Genomic DNA, 12,093 nt, shown 5'->3' on the forward strand with positions numbered 1-12,093 from the left:
TGGTGTTGGAGTCGTGTGCGGCCACGCAGTCGCGTGTGAACAGGAAGTACAGGAGGGGACTAAGCACGCACCCCTGAGGGGCCCCCTGTGTTGAGGGTCAGCGTGGCGGATGTGTTGTTGCCTACCCTTACCACCTGGGGGCGGCCCGTCAGGAAGTCCAGGATCCAGTTGCAGTGGGAGGTGTTTAGTCCCAGGGTCCTTAGCTAGATAGATAGACCAGTAGATAGACCAATAGACCAGAGGGTAGAGGTGGATTATTTACGTGCAGACGAGTTTCATCAGGGTGCCCGCACATTGGCTTCTATATTGCCGTCTGTTTCTCTTCCGAGTGTTGGGGATTAGGGCCTGGTCTGGGTTGAGCAGTATGTCCTGTGCCGCAGACCTGTTGAAGTGGAAATCTTCATCCAAATCCAGAAGCTTTTTTTCTGTCATAGACATTTATTTCTTCTGCATTCAGCGTGCAGTTTGCTCTGCCTTCCCTATCTTTTGGTAGTGTTGTCTGTCTTGTATGAATGGCAGTGGCAGTATGAAATCAAACTTTTAGGGGCAGTTTCCTGGACATAGATTAAGCCTAGTCCTGGACTAAAAAGCATGTGCATTCTCCATTGAGTTTGCTATTCAGTCCAGGACTCGGCTTAATCAGTGTCAGGGAAACCCCTCCCTTAGAGTTGAAAAGAATATAGATCACATTGACAGTCTATCCAGTGTGTGTTGTAATAATACTGATGTTAAGGATTTCTGAAATAGCCCTATCAACAGGGTGTGGGGGTGGGTGTGTGTGTCTGATATGTAGCTTTTCTCTGCCTAATGCCCATCTCTCCTTGCAGCCCACTCACAACAATGTTTACTGTTGTATACTAGGGCTGTGACGATACACATCACAATAACTCTTTGGTCCAAAAACCTGCTGTATGTAAAATATTGGGTCCTATAATTTGGAAAATAAATAAATGTGACTCTGGATGGAAACATAATGATGTTTGTTTCCAACATTAGGGCTGTTTCCAACATTAGGGCTGTTTCCAACATTAGGGCTTTTCCTAAAGGAGTTAAATCTGCTTCGTGTTTTGTTTGCTTGCCAGCATACTAATGAGTATCGTGATACAGGTATCATCCCGGCCCTATTTTATACCCTCACATAATCATGCTTATGTTTTGTTATTATGATATACACTATACTACCACTTCTTGCCAACTTATTACACAGCTTAGTTAAATAATTTGCATTCGTTATTATTATTTCTGCTTGTTGTTGAATTGGTATGATTCCACTCTGATGATTTTGAAGACAGACAGACAATCAAGGCAAAAAAATAAGGCTCTGTTAAAACATGTCAATAGTCCTATTATGCTGATACAAGTACATAACTTATTCCTGACAACTTTGACGTTCTGTAATGATTATTCCTGTTTGACACTACTTTTCCGTCCACTGACATGCGTTTACACTGGAGTAAATGCTGTGGCATTGATGTCCAGTAGGCCTTAGTGCAGTAAGTGGTTGGGTTCCGATTCTCTTTAATGAGACGTGTGTACTGGACTCATTCAATCCCCCCATGCATTTACAAGCATTTGATTGGTTCAAGCAAGGGGAGTGTACATGAAACTGTATTGACTGACATTCGGCTACGGACATGTTCAGGCATGTAAATGCATCTTAGGACTGTCTCCGACTAAAAATAAAATGGTGGTCGACCAAGAGTAGTCTGTTCTTTCGACCAATCGACTGTTCAATGTTTTTAAATGTGTATTTTTCCATATATACAGTGCCTTCGGAAAGTATTCAGACCAATTGACTTTTTCAAAAACCAAGCCATGAGGTCGAAGGAATTGTCCGTAGAGCTCCGAGACAGGATTGCATCGAGGCACCGATCTGGTTAAGAGTACCAAAAAGCTTTGAAGGTCCCCAAGAACACAGTGTCCTCCATTCTTAAATGGAAGAAGTTTGGAACCACCAAGATTCTTCCTAAAGTTGGTCGCCTGGCCAAACAGCAATCAGGAGAGAAGGGCCTTGGTCAGGGAGGTGACCAAGAACCCGATGGTCACTCTGACAGAGCTCTAGTTCCTCTGTAGAGATGGGAGAACCTTCCAGAAGGGCCTTGAGTTTGCCAAAAGGCACCTAAAGGACTCTCAGACATGAGAAACACCATTCTCTGGTCTGATGAAACCAAGATTGAACTCTTTGGCCTGAATGCCAAGCGGCACGTCTGGAGGAAACCTGGCATCATCCCTACGGTGAAGCATGGTGGTGACAGCATCATGCTGTGGGGAAGTTTTTCAGCGGCAGGGACTGGGAGACTAGTCAGGATCAAGGGAAAGATGAACGGAGAAAAGTACAGAGAGATCCTTGATGAAAAACTGCTCCAGAACACACAGAACCTCAGACTGGGGACGAAGGTTCACCATTCAACAGGACAACGACCCTAAGCACACAGTCAAGACAATGCAAGAGTGGCTTCAGGACAAGTCTATGAATGTCCTTGAGTGGTCCAGCTAGAGCTCGGACTTGAACCCGATCGAACATCTCTGGAGAAACCTGAACATAGCTGTGCAGTAAAACTACCCATCCAACCTGACAGAGCTTGAGAGGATCTGCAGAGAAGAATGGGAGAAACTCCCCAAATAGAGGTGTGCCAAGCTTGTAGCGTCATACCCAAGAAGACTCGAGGCTGTAATCGCTGCCAAAGGTGCTTCAACAAAGTACTGAGTAAAGGGTCTGAGTACTTATGTAAATGTGATAGTTCAGGTTTTTTTTTGTAATACATTTGCAAACATTTCTAAAAACCTGTTTTGCGTGTAGATTGAAGAGGGGGGAAAAAAACGACTTAATTTTAGAATAAGGCTGTAATGAAGAAAATGTGGAAATAGTCAAGGGGTCTGAATACTTTCAGAATACATACATACATACATACATACATACATACATACATACATACATACATACATACATACATACATACATACATACATACATACATACATACAGTTGAAGTCGGAAGTTTACATACACCTTAGCCAAATACATTTAAACTCAGTTTTTCACAATTCCTGACATTTAATCCTAGTAAAAATTCTCTGTCTTAGGTCAGTTAGGATGACCACTTTATTTTAAGAATGTGAAATGTCAGAATAATTGTAGAGAGAGTGATTTATTTCAGCTTTTCACATTCCCAGTGGGTCAGAAGTTTACATACACTCAATTAGTATTTGGTAGCATTGCCTTTAAATGATTTAACTTGTGTCAAACGTTTTGGGTAGACTTCCACAAGCTTCCCACAATAAGTTGGGTGAATATTGGCCCATTCCTCCTGACAGAGCTGGTGTAACTGAGTCAGGTTTGTAGGCCTCCTTGCTCGAACACGTTTTTTCAGTTCTGTCCACAAATTTTCTACAGGATTGAGGTCAGGGCTTTGTGATGGCCACTCCAAAACCTTGACTTTGTTGTCCTTAAACCATTTTGCCACAACTTTGAAAGTATGCTTGGGGTCATTGTCCATTTGGAAGACCCATTTGCGACCAAGCTTTCACTTTCTGACTGATGTCTTGATGTTGCTTCAATATATCCACATAATTTTCCTCCTCATGATGCCATCTATTTTGTGAAGTGCACCAGTCCGTCCTGCAGCAAAGCACCCCACAACATGATGCTGCCACCCCCGTGCTTCGCGATTGGGATGGTGTTCTTCGGCTTGCAAGCCTCCCCCTTTTTCCTCCAAACATAACGATGGTCATTATGGCCAAACAGTTCTATCTTTGTTTCATCAGACCAGAGGACATTTCTCCAAAAAGTACAATCTTTGTCCCCATATACAGTTGCAAACCGTAGTCTGGCTTTTTTTATGGCGGATTTGGAGCAGTGGCTTCTTCCTTGCTGAGCGGCCTTACAGGTTATGTCGATATAGGACTAGTTTTACTGTGGATACAGATGCTTTGTACCTGTTTCCTCCAGCATCTTCACAAGGTCCTTTGCTGTTTCTCTGGGATTGATTTGCACTTTTCACACCAAAGTACGTTCATCTCTAGGAGACAGAACGTGTCTCCTTCCTGAGCGGTATGACGACTACGTGGTCCCATGGTGTTTATACTTGCGTACTATTGTTTGTACAGATGAACGTGGTACCTTCAGGCGCTTGGAAATTGCTCCCAAGGATGAACCAGACCTGTGGAGGTCTACAATTTTTTTTCTGAGGTCTTGGCTGATTTCTTTTCATTTTCCCATGATGTCAAGCAAAGAGGCACTGAGTTTGAAGGTAGGCCTTGAAATACATCCACAGGTACCTCCAATTGACTCAAATTATGTCAATTAGCCTATCAGAAGCTTCTAAAGCCATGACATCATTTTCTGGAATTTTACAAGCTGTTTAAAGGCACAGTCAACTTAGTGTATGTAACTGCTGAGCCACTGGAATTGTGATACAGTGAATTATGAGTGAAATAATCTGTCTAAACAATTGTTGGAAAAATGACTTGTGTCATGCGCAAAGTAGATGTCCTAACCGACTTGCCAAAACTATAGTTTCTTAACAAGAAATTTGTGGAGTGGTTGAAAAACAAGTTTTAATGACTCCATCCTTAGTTTATTTAAACTTTCGACTTCAACTGTACGTCAGTTGTTGATGTGTGCAGAGGGTCCCTGGTTCAAGCCCAGGTTGGGGCGAGTAGAGGGACGGAAGCTATACTGTTACATTGTTGCTGTTGACCCGGATCACTGGTTGCTGCAGAAAAGGAGGAGGTCAAAAGGGGGGTGAGTGTAACCGATGTGAAATGGCTCGTTAGTTAGCGGTGGTGTGCGCTAATAGCGTTTCAATCGGGTGACGTCACTCGCTCTGAGACCTGAAGTAGTTGTTCCCCTTGCTCTGCAAGGGCCTGGCTTTTGTGGCGCGATGGGTAACGATGCTTCGTGGGTGTCAGTTATTGATGTGTGCAGAGGGTCCCTGGTTCGAGCCCAGGTTGGGGTGAGGAAGCCATACTGTTATACATACATACATACATACTGTTGGGTTCTTATTTTTCAGAGTAAATAACCCACGGACACTAGAGAAGCTTTAACCAAGTTTATTCTTCCCAAAGGTTCTGTACAGCTGAAAACAGACAGCAAAAGATGTCAGACTTCACAGTTTATATGCATCCTACTTAAGACACTCCCCTTTCTCTCCAATCCTTACATTTTATGGCTTTACAGGAAGCTAATAAAGAGGGTAACAGGATTCCAAACATTTATTACTCTCTTAAGAGAATCTGTCCTCACCTCCTGACCTCAACCCCTCTTTCATCTAATACACAGATGTCCATCTGTCTCCCCTATATCAACACATCGCTCTGCTCTCCTCCATCAAACACATTCCAAAGCTGCCTTCTTTCTTCTGAGAACCATTAACTTCTAACATAACCCAGTCTCTTTAATTTCCTATTATTCATTTAATATCTCAATGTTCAAAGTTTAGCTGATTCCAACAATTCATACAAACATACAGTATATTAAAGAGGGGAAATGGCTACCTGCTGAGAACATAGGGCTGAGAGTAAATCAATGGTAATTGCTTGGCTATGAACTTCCTCTCTACCCCACTAGCTCTAGTGAATAGTGCTGTCATGGGCTTGGTTTGTTCAATAAAATATGTCTGTCAGTAATTGAGTTAGTCAGTAAGTCCAGTGGATAAGAGCCAAAAAAATACAACATTTTTGCACTTTCTGATGGAAGCATGAAACTACTATTTTGACAGCCCCACTCATAATTCATATTTTCCCTCCTTTCCCAGGATCAGCTAAAGCCTGCGTTCACAGTGGCCAGCCTCCCGGGCACCACCAGTACCCACACGCCCACGGCCCCCACCACCTCCACCAGCATGCAGGTAAGCAGCGGGCCCTCCTTCCCAATTACCAACTACTTGGCGCCCGTCTCGGCCAGCAGCAATGTCAATGCCAACGGCACCATCCTCAAGACCACCGGTGCCTCCGGAGGGCAGGTCATGCAGCTGCCCAGCGGCTTCACCTTCATGTCAGGTAACTATAGCTATGCTATACTTTAATAAAAAATACTATGCTATGCTCCACTGTACCATTACCAGTCAGAATCCAGGGTCATGTTTTCAAATTTTTTGCAACAGAATTTAAAATGAGCGCCTGTATTCTTCTGCTTGGTGGCTAAAGGAGAAAACTCACCAGACCAAATATTGGTCTGTACAGTAGGGGCCATTAGTTTGCCGTTCGTTCGCTTGCTGACTGTGCGGTGTGTTATAGGCACCACCCGCCAGTGGACGACTGACGGATGTCCTTTTTGCCCACTTCTACATGTAGAATCAGTTGGCACTAGGTTAGCAAATTATGTCTGGCACTCTGTTCAGAAGTACTAAGTACTCTCGGACAGTAGAAGCTCGACAATCCTACTGGTCTGTCTGTGTCTTACTGAACACAACCCATCTCTAAAGAGAAACGCATATCATTTACTGCAGTTTGTTTGTTTACTGAGATACATAGACATCATTCTCTACAATGGAGTTGGGGTTCACCGGGATCAACTCGATGTGACACTTGTTGACCATGCTTGTGTGTCACTCAAGAGGGTTAGTTCTTCACATACCTGGGTTTAAATACTTTTTAAAGTATCTAAATTACTTTCACATATATTTCAAAGTAATTATTTGGATATTTTTTCTTAAAAAATACAAGTAGTTGAATATTTGGAAATGTATTCGGAAATACACTTGGTAAGTATTGGCATGTATTTGAAAATACTCAAATACAGACAAGTACATTTTTTAATACAAACATTGAAATACTCCTATGCATTTCAACCCAGGTCTGTTTGGTCCTAGGGGTATTTAAATTGTATTTGGAAACAAGTATTTGAAAATAGTTTCAAATAATATTTATAGGAAATATTTCAAAATACTTCAAATAGAAGTATGTAATTCTGCTAAATGATTTTAAAATACTCAAATACACAGAAAATAAGTATGTAAAATACAAATACTTAAATAAGCGTGTATTTGAATCCAGGTCTGGTTGTCGACATATTTTAACGAAACAAAATGTGGAAAAAGTCAAGGGGTCTGAACACTTTCCGAATGCACGTATTGCAAATCCTGTTACAAGGGGCACATTTTATACACCATCTCTCTAGATAGATACTGTAGATTTTCTGGTGCGATGTGATGCGATGTGATGTAATGAGGGGCCACGCCTGGTTCCTCAAACTCTGTCTGAGCCGGGGCTCCATGAAGTAGGACTAAATTATAATCTCAGCACTAGCTGCCCAATATTTATTGAATATTCATTACTAATTATAGGCAGAGTTCGGCAGCCCTCTCCACGATGGCCATTGTGTTGGACCTTCCAATTATTCCTCTATTACAATGGAAATCAAAGGCAGGAGCTGCTGAGCTCATAGATGTACACGTTTCCTTCCTGGATACTGGTGTTTTGTTACACATGTAAAACATAGCCAAACTGAGAGGACTTCCTGGAGATGTGAAATGCGCCATAATGTAAACAGTTGATGTGGAGACGCAAGTCACGCTACTGCAACGAACCACCTTGAGGTCATAATTGTTACCAAAGGTGCTTCAACAAAATACTAGGTACTTATATAAATAAGGTATTTCAGTTTTTAATTTTTACTAAATAAAAAAAAAAAAAGCATAATAACTTTGTCATTATAGGGTATTGTGTGTAGATTGATGAGGAACATTTTTTATTTAATCAATTTTAGAATAAGGCTGTAATGTAACAAAATGTGGAAAAAGGTCTGAATGCTTTCCGAATGCACTGTATATCGCATGCCAGGCGGTGTCAGAAGAAGGCCCTAAAAATTGTCAAAGACTCCAGCCACCCTAGTCATAGACTGTTCTCTCTGCTACCACACGGCAAGCAGTACCGGAGCGCCATGTCTAGGTCCAAGAGGGTTCTAAACAGCTTCTACCCCCAAGCCATAAGACTCCTGAACATCTAGTCAAATGGCTACCCAGACTATTCACATTGCACCCCCCCTCCCCTCTCCACACCACTGCCACTCTCTGTTGTCATCTATGCACAGTCACTTTAATTAATTAACTCTACCTACATGTACGTACTACCTCAACTAACCGGTGCCCCCACACATTGACTCTGTACCGGCACCCCCTGTATATATTGTTATTTTTTTATTTCTCTTATTCTCATCCATATTTTTTGAAACTGCGTGGTCAGTTGGGCTCGTAAGAAAGCATTTCACTGTAAGGTCTACACCTGTTGTATATGGCGCATGTGACTAATACAATTTGATTTGATTTGTATATATTCTGGTTCAGAGCTTTGAAAACTTTGTAATATAAGCTGGCTGTCGCTTTTATAAAGGAGTCTTTGATTTTGTATATTTGCATTGCCCTGAATTCATTGTATTACTCTCACTGGAATATTTATATTAAAATAGGTAAAATCAGTACAGGAGGTCCAGGTCTCTTACAACTATGCAATACTGGGCAATATCCACCTTAAAGTCTTATGTCATGTAGTGGTGCAGTCACTGACAGTAAGGTATTACCCTTGTTGTTGCTGGGTGAAGTCTGTATGTAGTGACAGTGTGGCTGAAGCTGTAGCTAGTTGAGGTAGCAGATCTTTCTCCCCATCTCTCTTTTCTCTCCCATTATGGCAGCAGGCTGAAGGGGAGCTTGGGAGCCTCTCTCTCTTTCCCTCACTCTCTGCACCACCTGTCTGGTACATGACCAGTGCCAAAAAACTGTTGAAATCTCAAACCCTAATAGCGCAACTAAAGAAACTGTCAATGGACCATATGACCAAGTGTGGCTATGCAACACCCTCCCCCTGTTTAACTCTTCCTTTTCTCGTCTCCATCCTGCAACAGGCACTCCGCTCCTCCCCGGCACCCCCACCATTCCTCTCAGCCAGCTGCACCAGCACTCCTTGGCCATCCAGGGGCAGACGCTCACCTCATCGCAACTAACACAGCAGGGCCAGCAGGCCGTCTTCCGCTTCCCCACTGCAGTCTCCCTAGGTCAGTCAGTCTGTCGAGAGAAAGAAAGAGACTAGTCTGTCTGTCGATAGACTAGTCTGTGTCTGCCTAGAGACTAGTCTGTCTGTCGAGAGAGAAGTGTTGCACATCGTTAGAGCCTGGCGCAGTCCAGTCAGTGTGGTACTGGGTGTGAGAAACACAGGGCCCTTTTCCTCCCCTTCCTATATCAATGGGTAAGCGGGCATCCCGCAAGCGGGCTTCTGTAAGACAAGGCCCTGCCCCAGTTGTGTTTTTTGAGATTCGTGGGATGATAAGGCCGATGTCTTGAGGGCTTTATAAAATAAATTTGATTGTAAGAGGGGGGAATTGGGTATAAGCCTTACTACATATTTCCATAAAGGGCTAGTATTTATCTTTCATTTGTGCGGATGTAGTTACTCATGTTCTGATTTGTGCTCCGGGAAAAAATAGGGAGACTAGTCTGTCTGTGGCTGCAGAGGGGATGTACATTGGATAACAGGCATGAGGCAGGCATGAACTTTAGCTGATTATACGTATGAAACCATGTCCAAAACTGTATGGGTCGAAATTGTAATATTCTTATAAGTGTTCTGACATTAAGATAGAATAGTGTACAGGTGAGTGAGCAGGTGTTTGGTGTTGCCTGTTCTCCTCCAGGGGGAGGGATGACCCAGCAGCTGCAGGCCATCCAGGTGCACCCCACCACACATGCCAACGAAAGCAGCTCGGAGATCTCCCAGACCTCCTCTGTCTCCACTGGTAACTATCCTTTGATTAACACAGGGCTGTACAACTCTGGTTATGTGTGAGAAGCTATAGCCATAGTCTAACTTAACTCTAACGTATCTCTTTGAGTGAGCTGAGTAGGTGGAAGGTTGTAGTCTACAATACTGCTATGAGGGGTCAACTATGGTTGAACAGAATGGACTTTATCCTCAGTGATACAGTGCCATCTGGTGGGCAATGTCTCTTATAAACTAATCTTTCTTTGTCTCACACTTTCTTTTCTACTCCCCCCAGCGACCATCGTCACATCGTCAGTGCCCACATCTATGGCGGGTCACATGATGTACACCAGCCCCCATACAGTGATGTACGCGTCCACGCCCACGCTGGCCGATGGTGGCCTGGCTGTGCTCAACACCTTTTCCCAGGGCCCCTCGGCCATGCAGGTGTCCCATGGACAGTGCCAGGACACAGGTGAGACCACGCTAGACTACAGTAGGCTACGCTGGGACACAGGTGAGACTACATCAGTCATGGGTTAATGGGGAAACCAAGGAGGGGGAGGTTGATTGATGTATGAATTAGACCTGGGTTCAATTTGTATTTTTTTCTTGCCAATATTTTTAGTTGGGCAGATTGAGTTTGGAACTTTCAAAATGCTCCCATTCCAGGCAGGCTCAATCAAGTGCTCAAAGGATGAAAACGCATACTATTTGAACCCAGGTCTGGTATGAATATAGCTACATAGTTAGGACGTTGATTAAGACAGGCTAGTGGGTTTGACCCTGACCCAAAGTGGGGTGGTATAGCTTACACATCATGCACATAGTGTCTGTATATATTCAGTGATAAAATGTTAGTTTAGATGAGAGGGCTGTGTTCTTCATGTTGTTTGTGTCCATCTCTCTGGCTAGGTGCTGTCCCTCAGGTATTCCTTACGGCACCCTCGGGCACCATGCAGATCCCAGTCTCGGCAGTGCAGCTACACCCAGTACGGCAAGACCTACATTTTACAAGTGAAACTCTCATATTCTATCTGCAACCAGCATGCCACTGACCTGCACTAATGCATCCGGACAGAGCACTGTCTTCTCACTGTGGAGGGATAGGGTTTGGCCTGCCTCCTGTACTGTTACTCTATGTGGATGATATAGTCCTATGACATTTGGACAACACTGTTGGCACAAGCGAAACCATATGTTATTTGGAAGACTTGTTTTGTTACTATAATTGAGAAAGTCATGCAAGATTGAGATTTCAGATTGTTTTTGTTTAGTGGTTTGTGAATGACTAAAGTTTAGGAACAGAATATAAGCCATTGTGATTCAAGAGCCCTAGTTAAAGGACAATAGTTACACTGTAAGAACACAAATGACCAAACTTGTGCAAAGTGATGCTTTTAGAAAAGGCTTTCTTATCTAAAAGAGATTATTTAAGTTAGTAAATTTCATGTCAATAATTTGGTGCTTAGGCAGCAGGGTTGGAGTCTATTCCATTTCAATTCCAGTCAATTCAGAATATTCTCTTAACAAATATCAATTAAGTGAATTAAGATCAAATTCGTATTTACAGTGAAGGCCTGGCAAGAGGCAAAAGGGACTGACAAACAACAACAATGTTAGACAAAACGGACAACACAGACCGAAGAAACTGGCAACAGTACAAATACAGCAGCAAAAAAACAGTGGATGTGTGCAGGCGTGTGGGTGGTATCAATGCTTTTCAATAAGGAAAAATTGTCATTTGAATTTGGTTTAATTCATGAATTTACAGGAATGGAATTGACCCTAACCTTGTTAGGCAGTAGTATTGTGTGACAGAAGGCAGAAGGTGACAACAATCACAAATTAAAGCATGCAAAGTGGAACCGTGCTGAGCATAGAGGTTTTCAGTGGCGCATGCTGACGTTGATGTGTTGTGTTGCAGATGGTGATTAGTCAGAAGTCGAGCCACAGCAGCAGTAACCTGACAGAGCTGCAGATGGTCAACCTGAACACCACACAGAGCGCTAAGAACGACTGACAAACGCATGAAAACTGGCCAAATAGACAAAGACTGACATCTCTATTTATTGATGCCTTAGCACTTCATTTTACACCTCTGTTGCTTTACAGTACAATACTGTAAGTAAACAGTCCATTCTGAAAGTATTCAGACCCCTTGAGTTGTTCCACATTTTGTTACGTTACAGCCTTATTTGATTCAATTGTTTTTTTTTCCCTCTTCAATCTATTGCCCACAATGACAAAGCAAAAACAGGATTTAAAGAAATGTTTACACATTTATTACAAATTAAAAACTGAAATATCAGAAGTTTGGGGTCACTTAGTAATTTCCTTGTTTTCCATGAAAATATACATTAAATGACTTGTAAAATTAATAGGAAATATAGTCAA

The 12,093-nt window shown here is 42.7% G+C and overlaps 1 protein-coding gene across 5 annotated transcripts in view; it reads left to right on the plus strand.

Moving 5' to 3' along the window:
• Positions 1 to 12,093, plus strand: part of LOC106604182 (serum response factor) — a 63,221-nt gene that overhangs the window by 47,803 nt on the left and 3,325 nt on the right. For 2 of the 5 annotated variants that reach the window (XM_014198620.3, XM_014198613.3), the window contains exons 3-8: positions 5,760 to 6,003; positions 8,843 to 8,992; positions 9,629 to 9,730; positions 9,992 to 10,213; positions 10,612 to 10,688; positions 11,624 to 12,093. The exon at positions 11,624 to 12,093 is cut by the window's right edge and continues 3,325 nt beyond it. In XM_014198620.3, the coding sequence (XP_014054095.1) occupies positions 5,760 to 6,003; positions 8,843 to 8,992; positions 9,629 to 9,730; positions 9,992 to 10,213; positions 10,612 to 10,688; positions 11,624 to 11,719 (891 nt within the window). In that variant the 3' untranslated portion in view covers positions 11,720 to 12,093. Of the gene's footprint in view, positions 1 to 5,759; positions 6,004 to 8,842; positions 8,993 to 9,628; positions 9,731 to 9,991; positions 10,214 to 10,611; positions 10,714 to 11,623 lie in introns of all 5 variants that reach the window. The other 3 variants (XM_014198632.3, XM_014198642.3, XM_014198626.3) reach the window with 3 other exon arrangements.

This window comes from Salmo salar, chromosome 01, assembly GCF_965601325.2.
Source record: "Salmo salar chromosome 01, fSalSal1, whole genome shotgun sequence".
Taxonomy (NCBI): domain Eukaryota; kingdom Metazoa; phylum Chordata; class Actinopteri; order Salmoniformes; family Salmonidae; genus Salmo; species Salmo salar.